Source organism: Peromyscus eremicus, chromosome 4, assembly GCF_949786415.1.
Source record: "Peromyscus eremicus chromosome 4, PerEre_H2_v1, whole genome shotgun sequence".
NCBI classification, from domain to species: domain Eukaryota; kingdom Metazoa; phylum Chordata; class Mammalia; order Rodentia; family Cricetidae; genus Peromyscus; species Peromyscus eremicus.
Window position 1 is genome coordinate 127,768,975 of NC_081419.1, and position 23,819 is coordinate 127,792,793.

Here is a 23,819-nt window from a genome sequence, read left to right on the forward strand (position 1 = left end):
GAGGCTGTTGCCAGGATCCTTCCTGGAGCCTGGATGTGGAAGGCTTGAGTGGAGAGCATCAGACACCGGCAGTTTCTTGGCATCTCAGTCTGCAAATCGTCGCCCTCACATGGGCTTGCTAACGATCTCTAATCTGGGAGTGGAGAAGCAGAAGGGTCCCAAATTAACGTCATCCTCCCCCTTCGCTTGGAAGTCTGAGAGCCTGGATTTGGGGAACTGTCTCTGGTAAGGCCCAGGGTATCTGGGGTGGTTCACTATTACTCATCACAGTACAGACCTGCCCAAGGCCCTGGGAAAGTGGAGCTGGGTGGGTAAAGGTATGGGCTCAAAGAATCACTTAAAGATTGTTTTTTAATTTTATGCATGTGCGTGTGTGTATACAGGAAAATAAATACGATTTAGAAAAAAATATTCTTCCAACATAACACTTTATTGATTATTTGGGAATTTCACATCATGCATCCTGATCATAGTCACTTCCCAGTCCTCCCAGGTCTGCCAACCCCCCCTTGTTAAATCCCCCACCCCCCAAAAAAATAGGAGGAAAAGAAAACAAGTCCAATTCCTGTTGCTTATATACTCAGTGGAGCACGGTCAAACTCCTAGTGGCCAGACCCTTAAAAAAAACTGAGTCCTTGCAGGGCATGGTGGTGACATGCCTTTAATCTCAGAACTCAGGAGGCAGAGGAAAGTGGATCTCTGTAAGTTTAAGGCCAGCCATGTCTACAGAGTGAGTTCCAGGATAGCCAAGGCTACATAGTGAGATCCTGTCTCAAAAAAAAAAAAAAAAAAAAAAAAAAAAAAAAAAAGCCGGGCGGGCACACCCCATTAATCCCAGCAAAAGCAGGCAGATCTCTATGAGTTCGAGGCCAACCTGGTTTACAAAGTGAGCTCCAGGACAGCCAGGAATGTTACACAGAGAAACCCTGTCTCGAAGAACCAAAACCAACCAACCAAACAAAAACAAAAACTGTGTCCTTTTCCACCCAAACGGCTCACAGAAGTCATCAATTGTGGACAGCTACGCTTCAGATCCTTATCACAGTTTTTAAGAGTTCTCTTGGATGGCTTTCTGTCTAAGCTGTTTCTTTTTTTGAGGGGTGGGGTGGGGAGAAAAGGTTGTCACAGAAGTCTTCAATGTCCCTCTTTCTCAACTGTGAGTCTGCAGTCATCGATACCATCGCAGAGGTAGCTTCCTTGCCCTTTACAGTCAATGGGAACGTGGATCATGGACTTCCACGTGGTTTCCTGTAACAGCAGGGACCATGGACATCCACATGGTGTGTGTACTCAGCACAGGCCACAGACCTCAGCACGGTCTTCTGTGGTAGTACAGACCATGGACATCAACATGGCCCTCTGCCACAGCACAGGCCATGGACGACAACATCATAGCCCTTGGTGGTAGCACATGTCAAGGACATCAACATGGTTTCTGGGACAACACGGCCCACAGACACAAATATGGTACCTGATAGAAAAAAAAAAATCTTTATTTTATATGGGTATGTGTTTTATATGCAGGGATATTATGCCTGCTTTTATATCTGTATACCATGTGCATGTAGTACCTGAGAGGGCCAGAAGAAGGTGTCGCATGCCCTGGAATTGAAGTAACAGTTGTGTGCTGTCATGTGGGGGCTGCAAATCAACCTGGGTCCTCTGGAAGAGCAGCCAGTGCTTTCAATCACTGAGCTGTCTCTCCAGCCCCTCAAAGGCACACTTTAGAGAGAATATTTTCTTGTTGTTGTTTTCGAGACAGAGTTTCACTGTGTAGTCCTGGCTGTCTGGGAACTTACTCTGTAACCCAGGCTGGCCTCAGACTCACAGAAATTCCCAGTTGCTGGGATTAAAGGCATGTGCCACCCACCACCCAGCTAGAATATTGATCAGAAAGAAGCCAAACACACATATGAGGATCAATGTCAAGAGTCAAGATAAATGCAAAATAAAGATTTACTCATAGACTAGGAGAAGTGGCCGTACGTAGGACACATCAGAAGGCTGTGCAGTTCAGAAAATGCTAGAAGCCAGGGGTGGAGCAAAGCAGGAAAGGGATGGCTCAGTCTGTTAGGAGCTTGTCATGTAAGCATGAGGTCCAGAGTCTGGCTCTCCAGCATCCATGTAAATGCCAGGCATGGTAGCATGTGTCTGTGATCCCTGCACTAAGGAGAAGAGGTGGAGAAGCCTGGAACTCACTGGCCAGCTAACCTAGCTGAACTCCTGAGCTCCAGCTTCCTTAAGAGTGAGAAGCCCCACCTCAAAAATAAAGTGGAGAGCAACTGAGGTAGACACCTAATGTAGGCCTCTGACCTCCACACACTCACACACATATACACATGCACATACATGCACACACAGAGAGTGGGGTAGGCATTCTTATAGCGGGTTCCCTGGTACTCAGGACTGAGCTCAGGTATAGGAGAGGCTCCAGCTTTTCCCCGTTATACAGCTTGATGGTTTGTTTTGTCTGAGACAGGGTCTCATTATGTAGCCCTGCCCGGCCTGGAACTTACTGTGGAGATCAGGCTGGTCTCCAAACTCATGGGCCTGTCACTGGCTCCCAAGTGCTGGGATTAAATGAGTGCACCCCCTTTATACTAAGAGAGAGAGAGACTTTTTGAGACAAGGTCTCTCATGTAGTGCTGGCTCCTGACTGAAAAGTGAGGATTACAGGAATGTACAGGAATACACCCCCACGACTATCTTAGGCTATACAGTGAGTTGCAGGTTAGCCTGGTGCTGTGGGATAATGCTTTTGTACACTGGTTTAATAAATGCTGATCTGGGAAGAGGAAGGCTGAGTCAGCAGATGCCAGCACACTGTCCAGGGAGCAGCACGTAATGGCACACAGGTAAAGCCATGGAACACATGGCGACATATAGAGTAACAGAAATGGGCTGAGTTTAAATGTAAGAGCTAGTCAGTAGTTAGCCTGAGCTAATGGCCAAGCAGTTTTAATTAATATAAGCCTCTGTGTGTTTACTTGGGTCTGAGCGGCTGCAGACCAGGTGGGGCACAGGAAAACTCTCAGTTACAGCCTGGCTGTAGAGACTGTCTCAAAAAAAAAAAATCCCAATCATGATGATGCATATCTGTAATCCCAGCATTCAGGAGGTGGAAGCAGAAGGATCAGGAATTTGAGACTAGCCTCAGTAGAATATTGAGTTCAAGGCTAGCCTGGGCTACATGATACCCTGTCTTAAGAAAACAAAACTAAGACCCCCACAAAGGGAGAAAGTTAATTAAATAATAAGATTTTTTTTTTAAGTATTGCGTGTCAAAAGGCTCCGTACGAATGTAGCAGGCAGTAACTGCAGATCAATCTACTACGATGTTTCAGGAAGTCACATTCAGGAACGGCAGTAGCTCGGCCCCATGTGCCAATGGACCTTTGGCAATCCCTACATACAGATCATAAAAATGGAGGCTCAGCTAGGAAGGAGTGAAGCTGGGCTCTTCCCAAAGCTGCTGAAGACAGGCTCTGCTCCTCTCTGTGGGGACCACCCCGCCTTCCTCCCTGGAGTGTGCAGTTGGAGGCACCAGATGCTCTGGCAAGATCCAGAGAGATGCCATCTGCGAGGGAAGCCTATTCTTAGAGAGCAGAGCCAGTCAGTGGAGGAGCCGTCCACCCCCAGCAGAGGAGGGGGGATGTCAGGGCAGGAGGCCAAGGCTGGCTGGGGAGAAGGGCAGGCTAAACACAGGGCACACTTATTTCTTACAACCAGCTTCCTCCTGCATTTGTTCTATTGGAAATAAGAGCAATGTTTATTGAATGCTCCCTTTACGTGTCCCACTTAATCCCTCCAGATACCACGAGGTGTGTGTTATCACAATGCCGCCTCCTTTACAGAAGAGGCACAGATGGCTACGTCATTAATAGGTCAGGCCTCGAGCCTGGGCATGCTAGTTCCAAAGCCCTCGTCCCTTACAAGCATGTATACTGCCTCTCAGCCTGCTGACCAGTGGCCAGTTTTGGTTTGGGTTTCCCTGATAACAAACCCCAAGGTGAGGATTTGAGTGCAAGTGGTTTAAATGGGTTGAAGTGGTCCCAGGATGCAATTGCTGAGGCATGGGGGAGATAGTTTTCACCACGGGCACCTGGAGCCCAGTCCTTTTGGAGCTCTAGCAAGCAGCCCAGAGTGTATGGAGGGGTATCTCCTCCAAGGGCTGGGAGCTGCTTATGATGGTATTTCTCGGTGCTGGGTTAACGCTGCTCAAGGGGCATGTTAATCCCTAAACTTCACGCCTGCTGTAGAGTGGTAAAGCACCAGTGGTGGGAGTCCTCAGAGAGGGAGACACAGGAGTGGCAGCTGGAGGAGTCGGGTGTGCACAGAGAGAGAACGGCAGGGCTCCCCACCAGCCGCTAAAATAAACCTGCCTGGCAATGGTCGGCCTCACCACAGGCTGAGCTTGTTCGTCCTCCAGTGCAACCCCAGTAAAAAGCTCTTCCAAATGGTCGGCTCTGAGCCGCCCCTGAGAGCAGGGAGTCAGACAAAAGCCACCTCCCCTACCCCAGAGCTACCTAGGATAACAATACTTGGACCTGCCATTCAGCACTCCTTCAGCACTCAGGCTGGGGCTCATAGCACAGCACCCCCAGCATGAGGAACTTGTAGGACAGTCAGACTCTTGGACCCATTCCACACCTCTGGATCAGAGTTGGATTGTATCCATTTGTTGTTTGTTCTTGAGATAGGGCCTCACACGGTCTAGACTGGTTTCCAACTTGCTATGTAGCAGAGTATAACCTTGAACTCCCATCCTCTTTCCTCTGCCTCCCAGGTGCTGGGAACATAGGCGTGTGTCTCCATGCCTAGCCAGAATCTACAGGCTATAAGCTCTCCAGTGACTCATGTAGATTTCTACTAGTCATTTCAAACACATAAAAAGACAGAATGGGAGGGCACATTATAAGTAATGTATCGCACTAAACCAAGGGTCTCAGGTTGGTAGCTTTGGACCAGGCTTTTCTGAGAGTTGTTTTTGTTTTTTAATTCTGCCTGCCACACAACTCTCCAGTTCACTGTGGCCCACTTCCCCCTATGACACAGCACCTCAAGAAGTTCCATTTAGGCCACCAAGAGCTCCTGTATGCATCTGGGTTGGTTTCAGACACCGTATCCTGTAACTAACGATTACAAAGCATGGCTGAGGTTTTCTAGGTTTAAAGCAAGGCACTGAAAACACAAAACATGGGCTTCAAAATCAGGCAGATGGCTCAAATTACGACGTGGCTATATCATAGCAGCCACGGCACCTGGGACAGATTACCTCCTCCCTGATCCTCAGTTTCCACATCTGGAAAACACGGATCAAGACACACCCTTGCAAGGTGACTATATGCACTAAAAGCAGTACTGTGCAAAGCATCAGGTGGAAGCAGAAGCGTGCTCTGCGGAAGTACTGGTAGGAGTGGCAGCAGGGTCACAAGTCCAGTGTGGACTGGACCACTGTGCTTATCCTCATCCATGAGACCCTGAAGCGCTGAGAGATGGAGAGCCTTCCCCCAGGATGGATCCCAGAGGAGGTGCTGGACTCATGTGTTTAGTTCTAGATTTCCAGTGTCTACTGGAATCTTCTGTGATGTGTTACTTGATACAAGTAAAACACACTGCCAGCATTGAAGACATAACACAAGAAAAACTGTCATCAATCCTTTATATTAATATATGCTGCAATGAAAAGGTTTTAGAAATATTAAGTTAAAATTTATGATTACAATCAGAGGCTGGGGAGAGGCTTAGTGGTTAAGAGCACTTGGTGGCGCACGCCCTTAGTCCCAGCACTCGGGAGGCAGAGGCAGGTGGATCTCTGAGTTTGAGGCCAGCCTGGTCTACAGAGTGAGTTCTAGGACAGCATGGGCTACCCAGAGAAACCTTGTCTTGAAAAACAGACAAATAAACAAAGCACTTAGTGTTCTTCCAGAGGACCAGGGTTCCATTCCGGCATCCACATGGTAGCTCACAACATCCACTCCTTCAGTTCCAAGGGATCTAGCACCCTCTTCTGACTTCTGCTGGTACCAGGCACACACACGGTGCACAGACATACATGCAGGCAAAATGTATTGTTAAGATTTATCTTACACGTTTACATGTTCTTTAAAAAAAATTTATTACATTTTAATTTATTTATTGTATATGTGCGTGTTTGTGTGTGTGTGTGTGTGTGTGTGTGTGTGTGTGTGTGTGCAAGCACACATACATGCCAAGGCATACATGTGGCAGTTAGAGGACAACGTGCTGATTCTCTCTTCCCACATGTCACCATGTAGAACACAGGAGTTAAACTCAGGTCGCCAGGCTTGGCAGCAAGTGTCTTTACTCATCAAGCCATCTCCCTGGTCCTTCATTTTTTTGAGATAGAGTTCTCTTATGTATCCCAGGCTGGCCTGGAACTCACAACCTACTGCAGCAGCCTTCTTAATACTTTTTAAAAATGTGCTCACTAGAAGTTTTGTTTTGTTTTGTTTTGTTTTGTTTTGTTTTTTTCGAGACAGGGTTTCTCTGTGTAGCTTTGGAGCCTGTCCTGGATCTCACTCTGCAGACCAGGCTGGCCTCGAACTCACAGAGATCTGCCTGCCTCTGCCCTCCGGAGTGCTGGGATTAAAGGCATGCGCCACCACCGCCCGGCACTAGAAGTTTTATTTCCAGTGCAGAGGATAGGATCCAGGGTCTCGCACAAGCTTGGCAAGTGCTGTCCCTCTAAGCTATACCTCCAGCTTTTGAAAATTCATAATGTTGTGTTTCTAATGGACAATGGGGCTCCTGAACTTCTCAACAGAACACCTTACACAAAGGGCTTAGTTTAGTTTAGTTTTTTTTTCCCCCAAGGTATTTGTAACCTGTTGCCCACTAGCAAAGAGCCCTCTGATACACAGCACAGGGGAAGGCTAGCATACCCACCAGAAAGAAACTCTTCTCTAAGGGGCCTCCCCTGAACTGAATGGCCTGAGGCCCAGAGTCAGAGGAGCAGCGGAAGTCAAGCCCCAGACTCCTTAGTGCACCACTTGCTACATAGACTATTCAAAAGTACCTGGCAGGTGCACACTCGGGGCTTTTCCTTCGGCAAATGGAACCCTGGCTGGGATAAAACAAGTTGGAGTGTGAGGTCCATGACTTTGAGAAGGCAGGATCCTCCACGACAGTGTGCTGACAGAACCATACTCTGGGCAGCAGTTGGACACTGCCGGAAGCTGTCTGGGCAGAGGCGTTCCTTAAGCACCGTGGGCTGTGTTACTTGGAGGGGCGGCTCTTGTTGAAGATGAGGAAGTCTGAGATGTCATGCCACACGTTGCTGTCCTCGTAGAGGTAGGTCATGGAGGACTGGAGTGAGGGCTGCAGAGTGGGACGGTGATACTCGAAGAGCCACAGCACAAGCCCCCAAATCACTGCCGTGTGCAAGGGGAACGGGTCCCACTTGAGCTTAGGGAGGTAGCCCTTCTCCACACCCAGGCGGCACAAGGCAAACAGGACGCGTGACGTCAGGTACATGTTGATCTGCAGGAGGGAATGCCGAAGATTACTAGTCCGCATGGCCACGGGCAACCTTCACCTGCCCACCAACCCTGGGCACTGGGCATTACTGTGCACTGGCTGCGTGATTTTCAAAGTTAACGTACAAGATGACTGAGGTGGTGTGCAGCAGACAACTTACCATTTCTATTTATGTGTGTGTGGTGCATGTGTTTGTGGAGGTGAATCCCCACGTGTGTGCTGGGTGCTTGCGCACATGTGGGTATGGAGACCAGAGACTGACTGACTTTGGGGGTCTTTCTCAGTTCCCTCTGTACCCTAATTATTTGTTCTGTTCTTGTTGTTTGGAGATAGGATCTCCCTATTATGTAGCTTTCCTAGAATTTGCTATATAGACCAGGCTGGCCTGGAACTCACAGAGATCCACCTGCCTCTGAAGGCAGGGATTAAAGGCGTGCGCTACCCTGCCCAGCTCTAGCCTAATTACTTTTTCCCCATGTGTCAAGTTGACAAATAGTATAATTAAAAACAACAACAACAAAACCCAATGTCTTAATAAATCTCTCAGTTTATGCCTTCACACCTTCAGGCCTTTAAGTCTTTAATCCCATCACTCTGGAGGCAGAGTCAGGTAGATCTCTGTGAGTCTAAGGCCAGCCTGGTCTACAGAGTGAGTTCCAGGACAGCTGGGGCTGTGTGGAGAGACCCTGTCTTAACAACACCGCCACAAAGAAATCTTTCAATTTGTGAATGTTTTCTCTTTTTAAAGATTTAAATGCACTCTTAATCTTTGAGCTATAGATCCATCCTGTCCTCTACCCGATTGGTTGAGACAAGAGTCTCTCACTCAACATGGAGTGTACCAATTTGTCTATGCTAGCTAACTATAGAGTTCCAGGGATCTACCTCTCTTTACCTCCCAAATACTGGGATTACAGACAGATGCTTCAGTGCCTGGCTTTAAAAAACATAGTAATAATACTTATTTATTTATTTACACTGTGTGTCTCTCTGTGTGTATAAGCCAGAGAACACTATTAAGTGTTGTTCCTCAGAAACCATCCATTTTGGTTTTTACATTTTTTATTTTTGAAACAAGGTCTCTCATACCCTGGAGTTCCCCTATTTGGATAGAGTGGTTGGTGCCAGAAAGTCCAGGCACCCTCCTTATCCACCTCCCCAGCACTGGGATTACAAGTACCATAGTACATGGTTAGCTTTCTATGTGGGTTTTGGGGAGGGAAGTCAAGTCTTCGCTTTGCTTCATAAGCACTTTGCCAAGAGAACTACCTCTCCATCTCCTTATTAGAAGTTGTGCAGCCGGGCGGTGTTGGCACATTCCTTTGATCCCAGCACTCCGGAGGCAGAGCCAGGTGGATCTCTGTGAGTTCGAGGCTAGCCTGGTCTACAGAGCAAGATCCAGGACAGGCACCAAAACTACACAGAGAAACTCTGTTTCGAAAAACAAAGAAACAAACAAAAAGTTGTGCTTTTTGTTTTGGTTTGTTTTGGAGACACAGTATCACTATGTAGTCCTGGCTGACCTGGAACTCACTAAGTAGACCAAGCTGGTCTAAAACTCACAGCAATCCTCCTGTCTCTGTCTCCAAGTGCTGGGATTAAAGGCATATACCACTATGCCTGTCTCCCTTATTAGAAGTTTTTAAAATGAATTATACACAGTTCAAAAATTTTTAAAAAATGATCTATAAGAGGAAAAATAATATTCTGGATCTTCTTGAAATTCATTTGTTTTTCTTTGTGAAGCCAGCTGGGTGTACATAATAAATTCCAGGCCAGTTGGGGCTACATGGCAAGACCTCATTTCCGAGACTGAAAAGCTATAGATGAGAGACAATCACAATGCATATCTGCAAGGCATCAGCATGTAGATGATCTGAAAGATGTCCTCAGAGCTCAAAAGTAAAACATGAAATATTCCAATTGGAAAATGAGCAAAAGACATGAATGTTTCACCAAAGAGGTTGTAGAGGTAGCAAATAAATGATAATGAGGAAAATTTCAACATCATTAGCCATCAGGGAAAGGCAAAGTAAAGTCACAATGAGATGTACTGTCACAATGGCTAAGACAGGGCTGGTGAGATCGTTTAGGGGTTGAGGGTACTTGCAGCAAAAATCTAACAACTCGGGTTCAATCCCCAGGGTCCACAGTGAAAGGAGAGAACCAACTCCTAAGAGCTGTCCTCTGATCCACACACATACACCATGGCAGGTGCACACCTGCACTTATAATCATATCACACACACACACACACACACACACACACACACACACACACAACCTTTAAAACACAGATAAAAAATTCATGCAACAAACTGAATGTTAGCTAGGATGTAGAGAAACTAGACATTCATATATTTGTGGTGAGAATGTAAAAAAACGATAGTCACTCTGGAAAACAGCTTGGCAGAAGGTTGTTGAGTTTTTTCTTTCTTCTTTTTTGGCAGGTTGTTTTAAAACCAAGCATGCATGTACCATACAACCCACAATTACACTCTTGGGCTTTTATCCCAGAAAAATGAAAACTTATGTTCACAGAAGTATCTGTACAAGAGTGTTCTTCACAGCTCTACTTGTAATACCCCAAAACTAGAAACTGCCCAAATGTCCTTCAAAGGATGAAAAAACAAAAAACAAAAACAAAACAACAACAACAACAAAACCACTGATAGTACTTCTATATTACTTAGGAGTAAAAGGAAAAAATTAAGCCAGGGTGGCCATACATAACTCTAATTCTAGTGCTCTGGAGAATCAGGGAGAAATGCTAAGACTCAAGGCTATCTTAGGCTACAGAGCAAGACACAGTAAGAAAAAAAAAAAAAGCTGGTTGTGGTGGCACACGCCTACAATCCAAACCCTGGCAGCAGGAGTTCAAGGCCAGCCTCAGCTTGGGAAACACAAGACCCTCTCAAAAAAATCAGAGAAGGGGCTGGAGGGATGGCTCAGCGGTTGAGAGCACTGGCTGCTCTTGCAGAGGAGCCAAGTTTGGTTCCCAGCATCCACATGGTGGCTCACAACCATCTGTAACTCCTGTTCCAGGGGATCCAACATGCTCTTCTGGCTTCCCCAGGCACCAGGCATGCATATGGTGCACACACGTACATGCGGGCAAATACTTAGGCACATAAAAGAAGAATAATTTGTTTTAAAAGAAAGAAAGAGCCATGATTTCCTTCCCACGTAACCCAGGCAGATTTTTTTCTTCTCAAAGAATTGGTCGATTTCATATCAGCTACCAAGTTTGCAAAAATAGAATTAGTCATAGTTTTCCATGGTAATCAAGATCTTTTAAAAATCTACATTTCATTTATTATTATTTTATTTTAGGGGGTGCAGGGCACATACGTCATAGCACATATGAAAAGGTCAGAGGAAATCCTTGGGGACTTTTTCTCTTTCCACCATGTAGATCCTAGTGACCAAATTAAGTTGTCAGACTTAAAGGCAGGCAACTTTACCTCACAGGCCTTGGGCTTGTGTTTGTGTGTGTGTGAGTGCTTGTTTGCATGTATGTATGTATGTATGTATGTATTGAGACAAGGTCTCTATGTAGCCCTGGCTGTCCTGGAACTCACTATGTAGACCAGGCTGGCCTTGAGATCCTCCTACCCTTGTCTCCTAAGTGCTGGGTCTCCTCAAGGGCTTTGAATCTACACGACATTAAACATAACCCTTGTCATTTCCAGTATCAGAAAAGATCTTTATAGGGGATCCTGGGGTCGAGGTTTACTGATTCTATTCATCTTTTCAAAGAAGCAGCTCTTCTCTTTTGATTCCCTTTTTTCTATTTCACTGAGTTCCACTTGTTTGTTTTGAGATGTAGCCCAGGCTGGCTTCAGATCAGTGTCTTAGTCTCTCGGTGTACCACCACACCCAGGTCAAAGTGCATTTAAAAAATAATCTTAAGCTGGAGCGACAGCTCAGCAGTTAAGAGCACTGGCTGCTCTTGTACAGAATAGAGTTGGATTCCTAGCACACACATAGGGTAGCACTTAAGTACCTGTAACTCCAGCTCCAGAAGAGATAACACCCTTTTCAGACCTCCACAGACACCCCCACACAGGTGCACATGCACATAGAGACACACACACATAAAAAATAATTTAAAAAAATCATTGCACCACCAAAGTATTGATGCATGTGTAATCTCGGCACTTGCGATGAGGCAAGAATATCAGGAACTCAAGGCAAGCCTCAGCTACATAGCAAGCTCCAGGCCTGCCTGAACAAGATGAAACCTGTCTCAACCACCACCACCACCACCACCACCCAAATCCTTGCCCCAAAGAGCAGCAGACACACTGAGGCGGGGAGCCCTGGCATTCCAAATGTGGCTTGGTTTACAATGGGAAAACGGAGAGGTCACCCAGGGACCGGTGATTCTTAGACCTCAGACACAGACAGCAGTCAAGTTTATCTTCACCCCCACCCCTCAACTAAAGGGCATCCCACTGTCCCATCTCAGGAAAGCCTTTACCTGGCTATTGATGTTATTGTTCTTTCCAAACACCAGGAGGCCTCCAATGAAGGCTGCCAGGAAAGGGTGCATCTGGTGGGTATCGCCTTGCACACGGGACTGTAGGGCACAGAGACTCTTATAGGTGAACACAAACCAGGCCAGGTTCCAAGAGTGGGTGTATGTGGCTTTCAGGATGGCCTGCAGTTTCTCTTGGAGACTGTACAAACAGAAAGCCCCATGAGTGCAGGCCCAGCTGGTCTAGGCAGCTCTCCCCGGAGGACACACAGATCGGAATTAGGCAAGGAGCACAAAGCTGGAGCCCTCTGTGGAGGGCGCCCATGTCCTCAGGGGCTCCGCTGGGGCCTTAACTCGGCGTCACCACCTCAGAGGGTCACTCCCTGACACCTAGCATTAGTGAGTACCCACCCCACTCCTCACTTGTCTTTTCCTTCAGGGCTCCTACCATCATTGGACATTTGACAGCTGATGTAGAAAGTCCCCTGGTCCTCAGTATACGCTTCTGCAGAGCAGGCTCTAGCCTTTGCTAGTTCATCCTAAGGGCACAGAACAGGGCCTGACACACAGTAGGTGCTCAACAAGTGGGAGAGGTGAAGGAACAGTGAACAAATGAATGAGTGCCTACTATGAGCTGGATCTGCAGATAGAATTCTGAGAAATGATACATCTGCTTTCTGTATTTGTAGGGCTTATGATGAGGAAACATAGTCACCAAGACAAGAATCAGACATTGGCTTGGACAAGAGGGGGCCCTGGAATCTGAAGGACGGAAAGGAATCCATGGGAGGAGCATGCTACTTTCCAGGCAGAAGACTTACCATAAACAGAGACCCCAAGAACAGGCACAGAAAGGGAGCCAAGCAATGGAGAGAGGCCGGTGTGGGCTCTGATCAGAGGCTGTGTGTGGAGGGAGGGCAGTGAGGAGGTCAGCACCCGAGATTGGTTTTCCTTTTGAGATGAAGAGGAGCTAATTCAATCCACCTTCTCCTTAAAGAGGAGTGTGTGAGTATGTGTGTGTGTGTGAGTGTGTGTGTGTGTGTGTGTGTGTGTGACAGAGAGAGAAAGAGAGAGAGAGAGAGAGAGAGAGAGAGAGAGAGACCGTGTGTGAATGTGTGAGTGTATGTGGATATATGAGTGTGTGAGTGTATGTGTGAGAGTGCATGAGTGTACGTGTGTGAGTATATGTGTGAATGTGTGTATGAGTGTGTGTGCATGCGAGAGCATGTAAGTGTATGTGTGAGAGTGAGTGTGTGACTGTATGTGCACTCACATGTCTGTGGGTACCCACAGAGGCCAGAAGAGGGCATTAGATTCCCTGGAACTGGAGTTACAGGCAGTTGTGAGCTGTTGGGTGTGGGTTCTGGGAAATGAACTCCAGTCCTCTGTAACAGCAGCAAAGCACTCTCAACGGCCAAGCCATCTCTACAGTCCCACTAGGGCACAGCAAAGATAACCAGTATATCTCTGAACTCTAGACAAGGACCCTCCATAGGAAGGGGATGGTGGTGCTGAACAGTGGTGGGGCGCACACTTTTAATCCCAGCACTCAGGAGGCAGAGACAGGTGGATCTCTGTGAATTTGAGGCCATCCTGGTCTACAGAGTGAGTTCCAGGACAGCCAGGGTTACACAAAGAAACCTTGTCTTGAAAACAGAGAGAGAGAGAGAGAGAGAGAGAGAGAGAGAGATGGAGACAGAGAGGAGGGGAGCATGGTAGAAGTCAGGCAGGTGAGTGGGAAAAGCCCAAAGCAGCTGGTTCTTGGCTTTTGAGAACATGAGCCCCATGAGTACCTTGGTTGGTTGGTTGGTTGGTTGGTTGGTTGGTTGGTTTTTTGATAGGGTCTTTTTATGTAGCCCTGGATGTCCAGAACTCGCTATGTAGACTAGGCTGTCTGAAACTCAGAGATCTACGTGCCTCTGCTTCCTGAGTGCTGGAATTAAAGGAATGTACCACCATGTCCAGCTATGAGTAACACTTATTTTTAAACTTTTTAAAAAAGATTAGTTTATTATGTATACAGTGCTCTGTCTGCACATATACCTGCAGGCCAGAAGAGGGCGCCAGATCTCATTACAGATGGTTGTGAGCCACCACCTGGTTGCTAGGAATTGAACTCAGGACCTCTGGAAGAACAGCCAGTGCTCTTAACCACTGAGCCACCTCTCCAGCCCCTATGAGTAACATTTTTAAAGCAAGAACGTGGGATTGCAGTTGGGCATGGCAGCACATTCCTGTAATCCTGGGTGAAACAGGAGGACTGAGAGTTGGAGACCAGCCTGGGCTACAAAGCAAGACCCTGTCTCAAAGGTTAAATAAAAAGTAAGGCCAGATATAGTGTTGCTTGCCTTTAATCCCAGCACTCGGGAGGCAGAGCCAGGCGGATCTCTGTGAGTTCAAGCCACCCTGGTCTACAAAGCAAGTTCCAGGAAAGGAGCAAAGCTACACAGAGAAACCCTGTCACGAAAAAAAAAAAGAAAGAAAGAAAGAAAAAGAACCACCACCACCACCCCCAAAAAAAAGAAAAAGAAAAAAAAGGAAAGCCAAGCTCTTCTTCCAGGCCTAGAGCCAGATAGGCCTGACCCAGTTCCTGCTATGACCCTCTATCCCCTTTCCCCTTCAACAGTTTGGTGGCCAACTTCTCAAACTCGCCAGGCACAATCAACCGTACCTCTGGCCCTTCCCTGACCTTCAGCATCTTGTGAACTCTTTTCCTTGATTTGTTTGTTTGTTTTTCCAGACAGGGTTTCTCTGAGTAGTCCTGGCGGTCCTGAAACTTGCTTTGTAGATCAGAGTGGCCTCGTACTCAGAGATCTGCTTGCCTCTGCCTCCCAAGTGCTGGAATTAAAGACATGCACCACAACTAACTGACTTCCCTGATATTTTTAATGTTCACTTTCTGCTACCTCCTGCTAGAAGATAAACCCTAGGAGGGCAGGAATCCTTGCCTGTTTTGTTCACTGCTGTATCTTTAGCAGCCAGAACAGTGTGTATCACACAGTAGATGTTCACTAAACACTTGGCGACTGAATGAGTAAAATCAGGTTTTTTGTTTTTGGTTTTTTGTTTGTTTGTTTGTTTTTTTTTTTTTGGTTTTTTTGAGACAGGGTTTCTCTGTGTAGCTTTGCGCCTTTCCTGGAACTCACTCTGTAGCCCACGCTGGCCTCGAACTCACAGAGATCCACCTGGCTCTGCCTCCCGAGTGCTGGGATTAAAGGCGTGCGCCACCACCGCCCAGCCAAGATCAGGTTTTAAAGAATGATTTGGGACCCCGTCTCAAAAACAAAACAAAAAGATGTGGAAGGGCTTGGCGTTCAGCTCGGTGCCAGTGTGCTTGCCTACTATGTTCCTGGCTCTGAAGAGAGAAAGGAAGAGGAGAAGAGAAGGAGAGGGGAGGGAAGGGAAAGGAAAAGATATTATTTGGAAGGCAAAAAGCCCCAACCAAGATAAGTCAAATAAACCTGCCGAAATAGAAAGCTTGCAACTTGGACTTAACCTACCCTCTGTGCATGGTACTTTTTCATTTACATATTTTTTATTTTATGCATATAAGTGCTTTGCCTGCATGTTTGTGCATCACATGTGTGCCTGGTGCCTGAGGAGGTCAGAAGGGGGTGCTGGAGTCCTTGGGACTGGAGTTACAGATGACTGGGAGCTGTCATGTGAATGCTAGGAACTGAACAAGGGTCCTCTGAAGAAGCAACGAGTGCTCTTAACCACTGACGCCATCTCTCCAACCCGTGTGGAGGATTCTTGGAAACAGCAGCTGTGTCCATTAACATTAGACTGCAAGGGGTTTTCTGAGTAAGGCCTCGAGGGAAGAGTTAGTTACAGGGACTCGGAAGAAGGTCAGAACGTGGAGCAGGTGAGGAGAGAGCAGAAACTGGTTCCCAGAGAATATGACCCAGAGGACTGGACAGGTTTCTAGGAAGGAAATGAAGGCTGGCCAGAAGAGGCAGGCGCTCCTGAAAGTGGCAAGGCACAGGCAAATGTGTGGAACCGGAAGTGCCTAAGTCTGTGCACGGGACAGGGCCTGAGTGCCAAGGAAGTCCACACTGGACACTGCAGTGATTTAGTGACCACACGGCAGAGGGCCTTGAAGGCCAGGCCTGGTAGGTGGGTCTCTTCGGAGGACAGTGAGGAGCCACAGGCATTTTCAAGTGGGGACACAGGATCAGAGCTGGACTTCAGGAAGCACAGGGGAATGGGGAAGTCAGTCCTAGCTTGAAAACTACTACTCCCATCCTGGCTTGAGGGCTGACCACACTGTCTCCCAGTTGTTACGCAGAGAGGGTAGGTACCTGCCACTCCTGAAGAGAAAGGTCATGACCAGTGCATGAGGCGCCCGGATTTTGACTCCATAGCTGTAGAAACAGAAGCAAACAGTTACTAACCCGTCACTGTAACAGTTTCCAGGCTCCCCCTTTGGCCCCTGGTCCTTTCTCCCACTCCCAATTCTGATACCACGATGGGAGGGAAATAATGTTGGCTTTCCAGTTACATCCGGGTTCAAGTTTCAGACCCTCCTGGTAGAGTGGCCTTTGGCTTATCTTTACCCTCTCTGAGCCTCAGTTTCCCCAACTAAAAAGGAATGCTAAACCTCAGAGGGCTGGGTAAAGTTCTTATGAAAGAAAATGAAGTATGCAAAAGGTGTCCACTACTCCTGACCTTGCAGAGACGTTCTCTCAGCTCCTTCCTGACCTACCTAGTGCAGCCAGGCTCGTCTTCGATTAATTTTAGATTTTATTATTGTTATCATTAATACTATCTTGTTTTGTTTTAATTTTTTATTTTACATTTATTCATAGACACAGAATTTTTTTTTTTTTTTTTTGAGCTAGGGTTTCTCTGTGTAACAGCCCTAGCTGTCCTGGAACTCACTTCGTAGACCAGGCTGGCCTTGAACTCACTGAGATCCGCCTGCCTCTGCCTCCCAAGTGCTGGGATTAAAGGCATGCGCCCCCACTACCTGGCTTAGAAACAGATTCTTACTATGCAGTACTAGCTCTGGTTGGAACTCACTATGTAAACCAGACTGGCCTTAAGCTCAGAAAGGCTGAGTGTGATAACACATGTCTTTAATCCCAGCACTTGGGAGGCAGAGGCAGGTGGATCTCTGGGTTCAAGGATAGCCTGGTCTACAGGGCAAGTTCCAGGACAGCCAGGGCTACACAGAGAAATCTTATCTCAAAACAAACTAACTAAATAAATAAATATGTTTTAAAAGTAATTAACTAAAACTATTTTTTATTCTTCTTTCATACAATACATCCTGAATGAAGCCTCCCCTCCCCCCACTCCTCCTAGTTCCCCCCTCCACCTTCCCTACCACCACCACCCAGATTCAGTGATCCTCCACTCATTACAAAAAAAATTTTTTTTTTCAAGACAGGGTTTCTCTGTGTAGCTCTGGCTGTCCTGGAACTCACTCTGTAAACAGGTTGGCCTCAAACTCAGAGACCCACCTACCTCGGCCTCTAGTGTGCTGGGATTAAAGTCATGCACCACCATGTCTGGCTTAATTTTAAAGAATTTTTAAAGAGAAAAACAGAGGTCAGGAAAGATGCAGAGTCATTCAATATTCAGAATAAAGGCATTGGGACTGGACCCCAGAGACATGACCACAGAAAATGCCATGGCGGGGAAGGTTCGCAGAGAGGATACAGGAAGAGCTGGAATGGGAGAGGATGTACAAAGTCCTCATTGGAAATGCCTGCTGGCTCTGGGGCCGAGTCTGTGAATTTCAAAGCACAAGGTGGAAAGTGTGGGCAGTGAAGCAGAAAGTGTAAGTGAGGACTTGTTCTGTAAGTCCAACACTATTCCAAAAGGAAACCATTAAAGATGCATTTGTTTGTGTGTGTGTACGACAGTCTGGAAGAAGACATAAGAGGTTCGTAGGGGACTGTCTCCACGGGGAGGGACTGACGACAGAGGGCATTTGTGCCACTTTATTCTAGAGCTGGGGATGGAACTTGGGGCCTCCTGCATGCTAAGCATGCGCTCTACCACCGAGTTACCTCCTGGCTTAGCAGTGAACTTTTTCTGACTTTAGTGAAGGTGTTACCTAACCTTTTTAAACAGGAAATTAAAGATATCTGAAAAGTTAACAACTCAAAATGTGTTTCTGTTGCAGAAGCTAGTCTGACGTCCTTATCTTCTCCTCTGCCTGGCAATGGTCAGGCAGTTCCCAGCTCAGTCTCTGTGGTCTTTCTTCCCCCAGCACCTCCAGAACCTTATCTCCTTCTCCTGCATAGAGAGGCCTTCAGGGTCCTCCAGTCAGCCAGGGCCTTCCCTTTATCCTAGACACAGGCAGACTGTCCTCAAGTCCCTACATCTGCCAAGCCCTTTCTCAGACTCCTCAAGTATGGATGAGACTTGTTACATCACAACTGTAATCTCAGAAATTGGGTGGCTGAGACAGGAGGAGCTTGAGTTTAAGGCCAACCTAAGATACACAGTGAGACCACCCTACTTTTTTATTAAAATGGGGCTAGAAAGATGTCTTAGTCAGTACAGGGTTTGCCTTGTAAGTCTGAGAGCCTGAATCTGGATCCCTGAAACCCATGTAAAAAGCAAGGCTTGGTGGTGGGCACCTGTATTCCGAGAAACGGTGAGACAGGAGGCAGAAACAGGCGGATTCCTGGAGCTTGATGGCCAGTTAGTCCAGCCTGCCTGGTGAACTTCCAGGCTAGTGAGGCCCTTCTCAAACAAAAAGTGGAAGGACAGTGCCTAAGGCACGACAGTGAGATTGTCCTTGGATCTCCACAAGTGCTGGCACACGTGGGCATGAGTACATCTGTGTGTGTGCTCACACACCCAAGTAAAACCCTTAGGGGTGAGTTAAATGTTCACAAAGTTCAGACATCTCAGTCACCCATGCTGACCTCTCTAAACTGATGACCTCTCTTCACAAACACAGCACATTTCCTCCCTACCTCCAGGCCTTTGTTGAATACATTTCCATGCCCAGTTCCTCCTACCTCCAGGCCTTTGTTGAATACATTTCCATGCCCAGTTCCCCCTACCTCCAGGCCTTTGTTGAATACATTTCCATGCCCAGTTCCCCCTACCTCCAGGCCTTTGTTGAATACACTTCCATGCCCAGTCCCCCCTACCTCCAGGCCTTTGTTGAATACATTTCCATGCCCAGTTCCTCCTACCTCCAGGCCTTTGTTGAATACATTTTCATGCCCAGGATGCTCTTTTCTTCCTGGAAAACTCTAACTGGACCTTCAGACTATCACATCACTCCCTCTGAAAAGCACTCCTGAATACTACTCTGCACTGGTGTGGTACTTGGTTTTGGTTTTGGTTACAGAGTCTTGCTATTCGGCCCAGGCTAGTCTCAGACTCCCAACCCACTTGCCTCTTAAGTGCTGTGACTACAAGTGTGTGCTGCCATGCTCAGCCCTGCCATAGCTGGTGAGACTTCCCCCTTGGACTTGTGGTCCTCACAGATGGGCACAGGGTCAGTGCCATTAGCAAGTAAGGAGGTCTCTGCCTTGGAGACTTGGGAATGGCTGAGTTTACAGTTTTAATTTTACAGAGAAGAAAACCAAGAATAGAAGAGACAAAGAACTATTCAGTTTGTGAAAGCATTGGGGTTAGAACACAAATGCCTGACCCTAGAAAAATGTCTGTCCTGACTGGGAAGGTCCACTGCAGAGGGCACCGAGAGAGGCAGAGCAGGGGCAGGTGGTGTACAAAGCCCATATTGGGCAACGCTTGCTGGCACACAGGCCGGCTCTTGCTTTGTCCAGTGCATACCTGGCAAAGGGGCTACTGATGTTATCCCATCCTGGTCAGGGTTCATCTCATCCTGGTCAAAGAGTGGCTGATATGATCTGGTCAGATCCAGCAGGAAGCAGTTTCTACCTGACTCAATGTCCACTCTGAGTCTGAATCCTGACTGTAACTCTAACTTGATACGAGAGGGACAATCGGCATGCCTTCCCTAGTCGTTACCGACTCATCTAGAAGGCAGAGACAAGAGTAATTCCTAGTTTTCAAATATTCATCTAAGTAAAATTTGAATGCCTATAATAGAGGGAGTACCAGGATACATACAGGGACAATATCGGTAAAAATGCATATTCCTGTGAAGCACATTTTGTCATTGCTGTTGAGAGAGGGTCTCACACTCCAGCCCGGGATGATCTGGAATAAACTATTTAACACAAGTCAACCTCGAACTCACAATAATCCTCCTGTCCCAGCATCCCAAGTACTGGGAATAGGGGCGTGTACACCACCCCAGGCTGACGAAGCACACTTTCTAGTGAGAGACATGGACTATGAAACAAGATTATTCTGTGTCTGTTGATGACAAGTACTACCCAGAAAAAAGGTAGGGAACAGAGTGAAAAGTTTGGAGACAGCCTCAGTGGGGAGGTAACACTTAAGCAGAGGTCTGAAAGGGTTAGTGAGCCGGGCAGACAGCATGTGCCTATAACAGCCATCACTTGTACAGACACACACCAGCTACTAATGCATCCTCAAACAAACAGAAGTGCTCTGGAGGACACCCATGTTCTAGAAAGTGAGGCTCAGAAAGGCTAAATGGCTTGTTCAAGATCTAGATCAAGGTAGATGACACCAGGTTTAAATCTTGGCAGTTCACACACTCAACACCATGCCACACACACTGCTGCCAGGATGCCAACTTTAGGGACTTTGGTTTCTTCTCTGAGTCATTGCTAGCTCTGGCATAGTAGCCCCTCAGTAACTGCTAAAGCATGAGGGTTAAAGAAGAGGGAGCTGCTCTCCAGGCACCAGTCCAGCAAAACGACCCCAAGACCCCCTCTGCTACCTGTATGAGGGAGGGGAGATCAATCTGCCTAGCAAATATCAGCTGCCTTTTCTTACATTCACCGTCACTACCCAGGGTCCCCAGTGAAAATGAGGGCTGAGGTGAAGTCATATAGATGAGAAACAGGATATGAACCTGTTGGCAGCTTAATAGGGGGAACCTACTAGGCAGTAGGTGACCACCCCCTTGCTAAAGGACAGAGTCCAGTTTCTTTTGTGCATACAGAGCCACCAAAGCCAAATGGGGCAAAGGGCATACGGCAAGATGAGGTGAACTGGATCCAGATGAAGAGACACGGGTGCTAGCATAGGAGGCAACTAAGTCAAGAGTACCAGGTTGTAAAGCACAGAGGACATAGAAGAGGGACGGAGGAGCCCCAGCTCAGGGCTGACAAGGTGACAGGAACCCAGAATCCTATGCCTCCTGCACCAACCGGGCACCGAAATCAAACCCAAGAGCTCCTAGAGAGCGTACAGCGAAGTGACACGGGGCCTCGAACTCGCGACCCCAGCTAGGCCCGTCGTCCCTCAGCCCTGACCAGACTCCGCGGCCCCACTCACACAGCCCCGTTCCGGAAGCCCTTAAGTATGGCCAACACAGCGTGGTAGCGGCGCTTGCGCAGCAGCGTGTTGACAGCCTGGAGAAGAGCCCGCAGCTGCGGCGGGGCGGCCATAGCACCGGAGGACGATCGAGGGACCCGGCTGGACGCGTACTGACAGCCCTGGGTCCTGGCTGCACAGCCCACTGCATTGGGGAGCACCGCCCCCGTCGTTGTATCATACTATAGGCTGAGTCTGCCGTCACTCACATAAGAGAGCCAATCACAGAGCGCACTGGTCTGCAAGGGGCTGGGCCGCTCTCACTTTTCGGAATTGCTGTCTGATTGGAAGAGACAGGAGAGTTGGTAACCAATCACCGTGACTCGGAAGGTCTCACGCACGAGTCGCCCAATGAGAAGGCAGTTTTCTTAGGGAGAAGTTTGGTTCGTTGTGGGGCTTAGGCGGGGTGTGTTGCTTTTCCAGTTGAAACGGGTGACTTTTGGGAGGTGACGTGGGTCTTACTTCACACACGACACTTTCGACTGCCTAGCAGATATCGCAGCTAACTTCTCAGAGCATAAATCACATGGCACTCATTGTTTGGTGTTTTGAGACAGTACTTCATTTATCCCAGGCTGGCCTTTGAACTCTAACACACACACGCCCCCCCTCCATCCCCCCCCCCCCCCGCTACCGCCCACGTGCTGGGATTGCAGGCCTGAGCTACCATACCTGTTTTCTTTTTTTTTTTTTTTTTTTTCCGAGACAGGGTTTCTCTGTGTAGCTTTGTGCCTCTCCTGGAACTCACTTGGTAGCCCAGGCTGGCCTCGAACTCACAGAGATCCGCCTGGCTCTGCCTCCCGAGTGCTGGGATTAAAGGCGTGCGCCACCACCGCCCGGCCATACCTGTTTTCTTATTTGTTTTTAAAATACAAACTCTTTCTTAGGGTCCCCAGGAGCAGGTGTATTTAGTGTGTGCTGGCCCTTGCCTCTCGTCCCACATTCTCCTTTTTCTCCAACTTACTGGCTTAGTTCCATACCTTGAGTATCCCAAGAACCCTTCCGCTTCAAAGGAGTTGGACCTGCTGTTTTCCCGTTGAAATTCATTGCCCCTGTATTTTCTATGGCTGACTTCCTCTCAGTTGGCTCAGGTACCACCTAATAAGGGAAGCCCTGCAGGATATCCCGCAGACAGTAGCACTGCTCACAGCTGAGTTATTAGCCCAGGTTTTTGTTGTTGTTGTTTATTTTTTTATTTTTGTTTTTCGAGATAGGGTTCCTCTGTGTAACTCTGGCTGTCCTGGAACTCACTTTGTAGACCAGGCTGGCTTCGAACTCGCAGAGATCAGCCTACCTCTGCCTTCAGAGTGCTGGGATTAAAGGCGTGGGCCACCATGCTCAGCACACAGCCCAGGTTTTCTGTTGTTTTGTTTGCTTTTTTTTTTTTCTTTTATAGAACTCTTCACACTTTATGATTGTTGCTACTTACTCAATGTCCATCATCACATGGACTGTTTGTTACTTTCCTGGGGCCAGAAGCTGTTTGTCTAGTTTTCTCCTGTAACTCCAGTACCCAACATAAGTTTCCAGAAGCAGTAAAATATTAAACTGTCACCGCTAGAACACTGATGAGTGACATTTACATATAATGTTACTGTGTATAAAGGTCATTAGGTAACAGTCGCACACTGAGTGGTGGCAGTATTTGAGAGATTGTTCCCTGGTACTCAGGACATGTGATATTTACTTGTGATAATGCCTGGGCTAGTATCAGAAGGTAGTATCAGAGGTCAGCAGAGGAAGTGAATTGTGTTGAACCTGTTCCATCACCAAAATTGGGTCTTTGTTTTTTTCTTTTGCATTGATCAACTAGTTTATTCAGTCAGCCCTCTAAGAATAGTTCATTAGTGAACAGTGTCTCTAGGCTAGGGATGTTGCTCAGTTGGTAGAGTGTTGGTTGTCTAGCTTGCAAGAAGCTCCCAGCTTGATCTCCAGCACCTCATCAGCTGGCTGTGGTGGCAGACACCTGTAATCCCAGGATGAGGGAGGTGACATAGGTAGCTTAGAGGTTCAAGGTTATTCTCAGTTACATACATAGTGTGTTCAAGGCCAGCTCGAGACACATGAGATCCTGTCCCAAAAGGGTGGGGAGAGGCCTCAGAGACAGCCCGTCAGTAAAGTGCCTGCTATCCAAACGTGAGGACCTGAACTCAATCCTCTGAACCCAGGGAAAAAGCTGGGTGCAGTGGTGTGAGCTTGTAATCCCAGTGCTGGGAAGGCAGAGACAGGCAGATCCCTGGAACTCACTGGCCAGCCAACCTACCTTAATTGGTGGGCCTCAGGTCCCTATGAGCAAACAGTCTCAAAAAGCCAAGGTAGACAGCTCCTGAGAAATGACACCAGTGATTGCCTTCTGGCCTCCACACCCATACGGATACATGTGCACACGTGTTCAGTCATATGAATTCAAATGCACATACATGTATGCACA

The 23,819-nt window shown here is 47.5% G+C and overlaps 1 protein-coding gene across 1 annotated transcript; it reads right to left on the bottom strand.

The window, feature by feature from the left end:
• Window positions 1–6,833: 6,833 nt before the first annotated feature.
• On the bottom strand, window positions 6,834–21,513 carry Pxmp4 (peroxisomal membrane protein 4). Its single transcript, XM_059259702.1, has 4 exons — window positions 21,350–21,513; window positions 16,282–16,344; window positions 11,984–12,182; window positions 6,834–7,503 (listed from the first exon to the last, which is right to left on the bottom strand). The coding sequence occupies exons 1-4, from the start codon at window positions 21,460–21,462 to the stop codon at window positions 7,240–7,242; spliced, it is 639 nt and encodes a 212-aa protein (XP_059115685.1). The 5' UTR covers window positions 21,463–21,513; the 3' UTR covers window positions 6,834–7,239.
• Window positions 21,514–23,819: the final 2,306 nt, after the last annotated feature.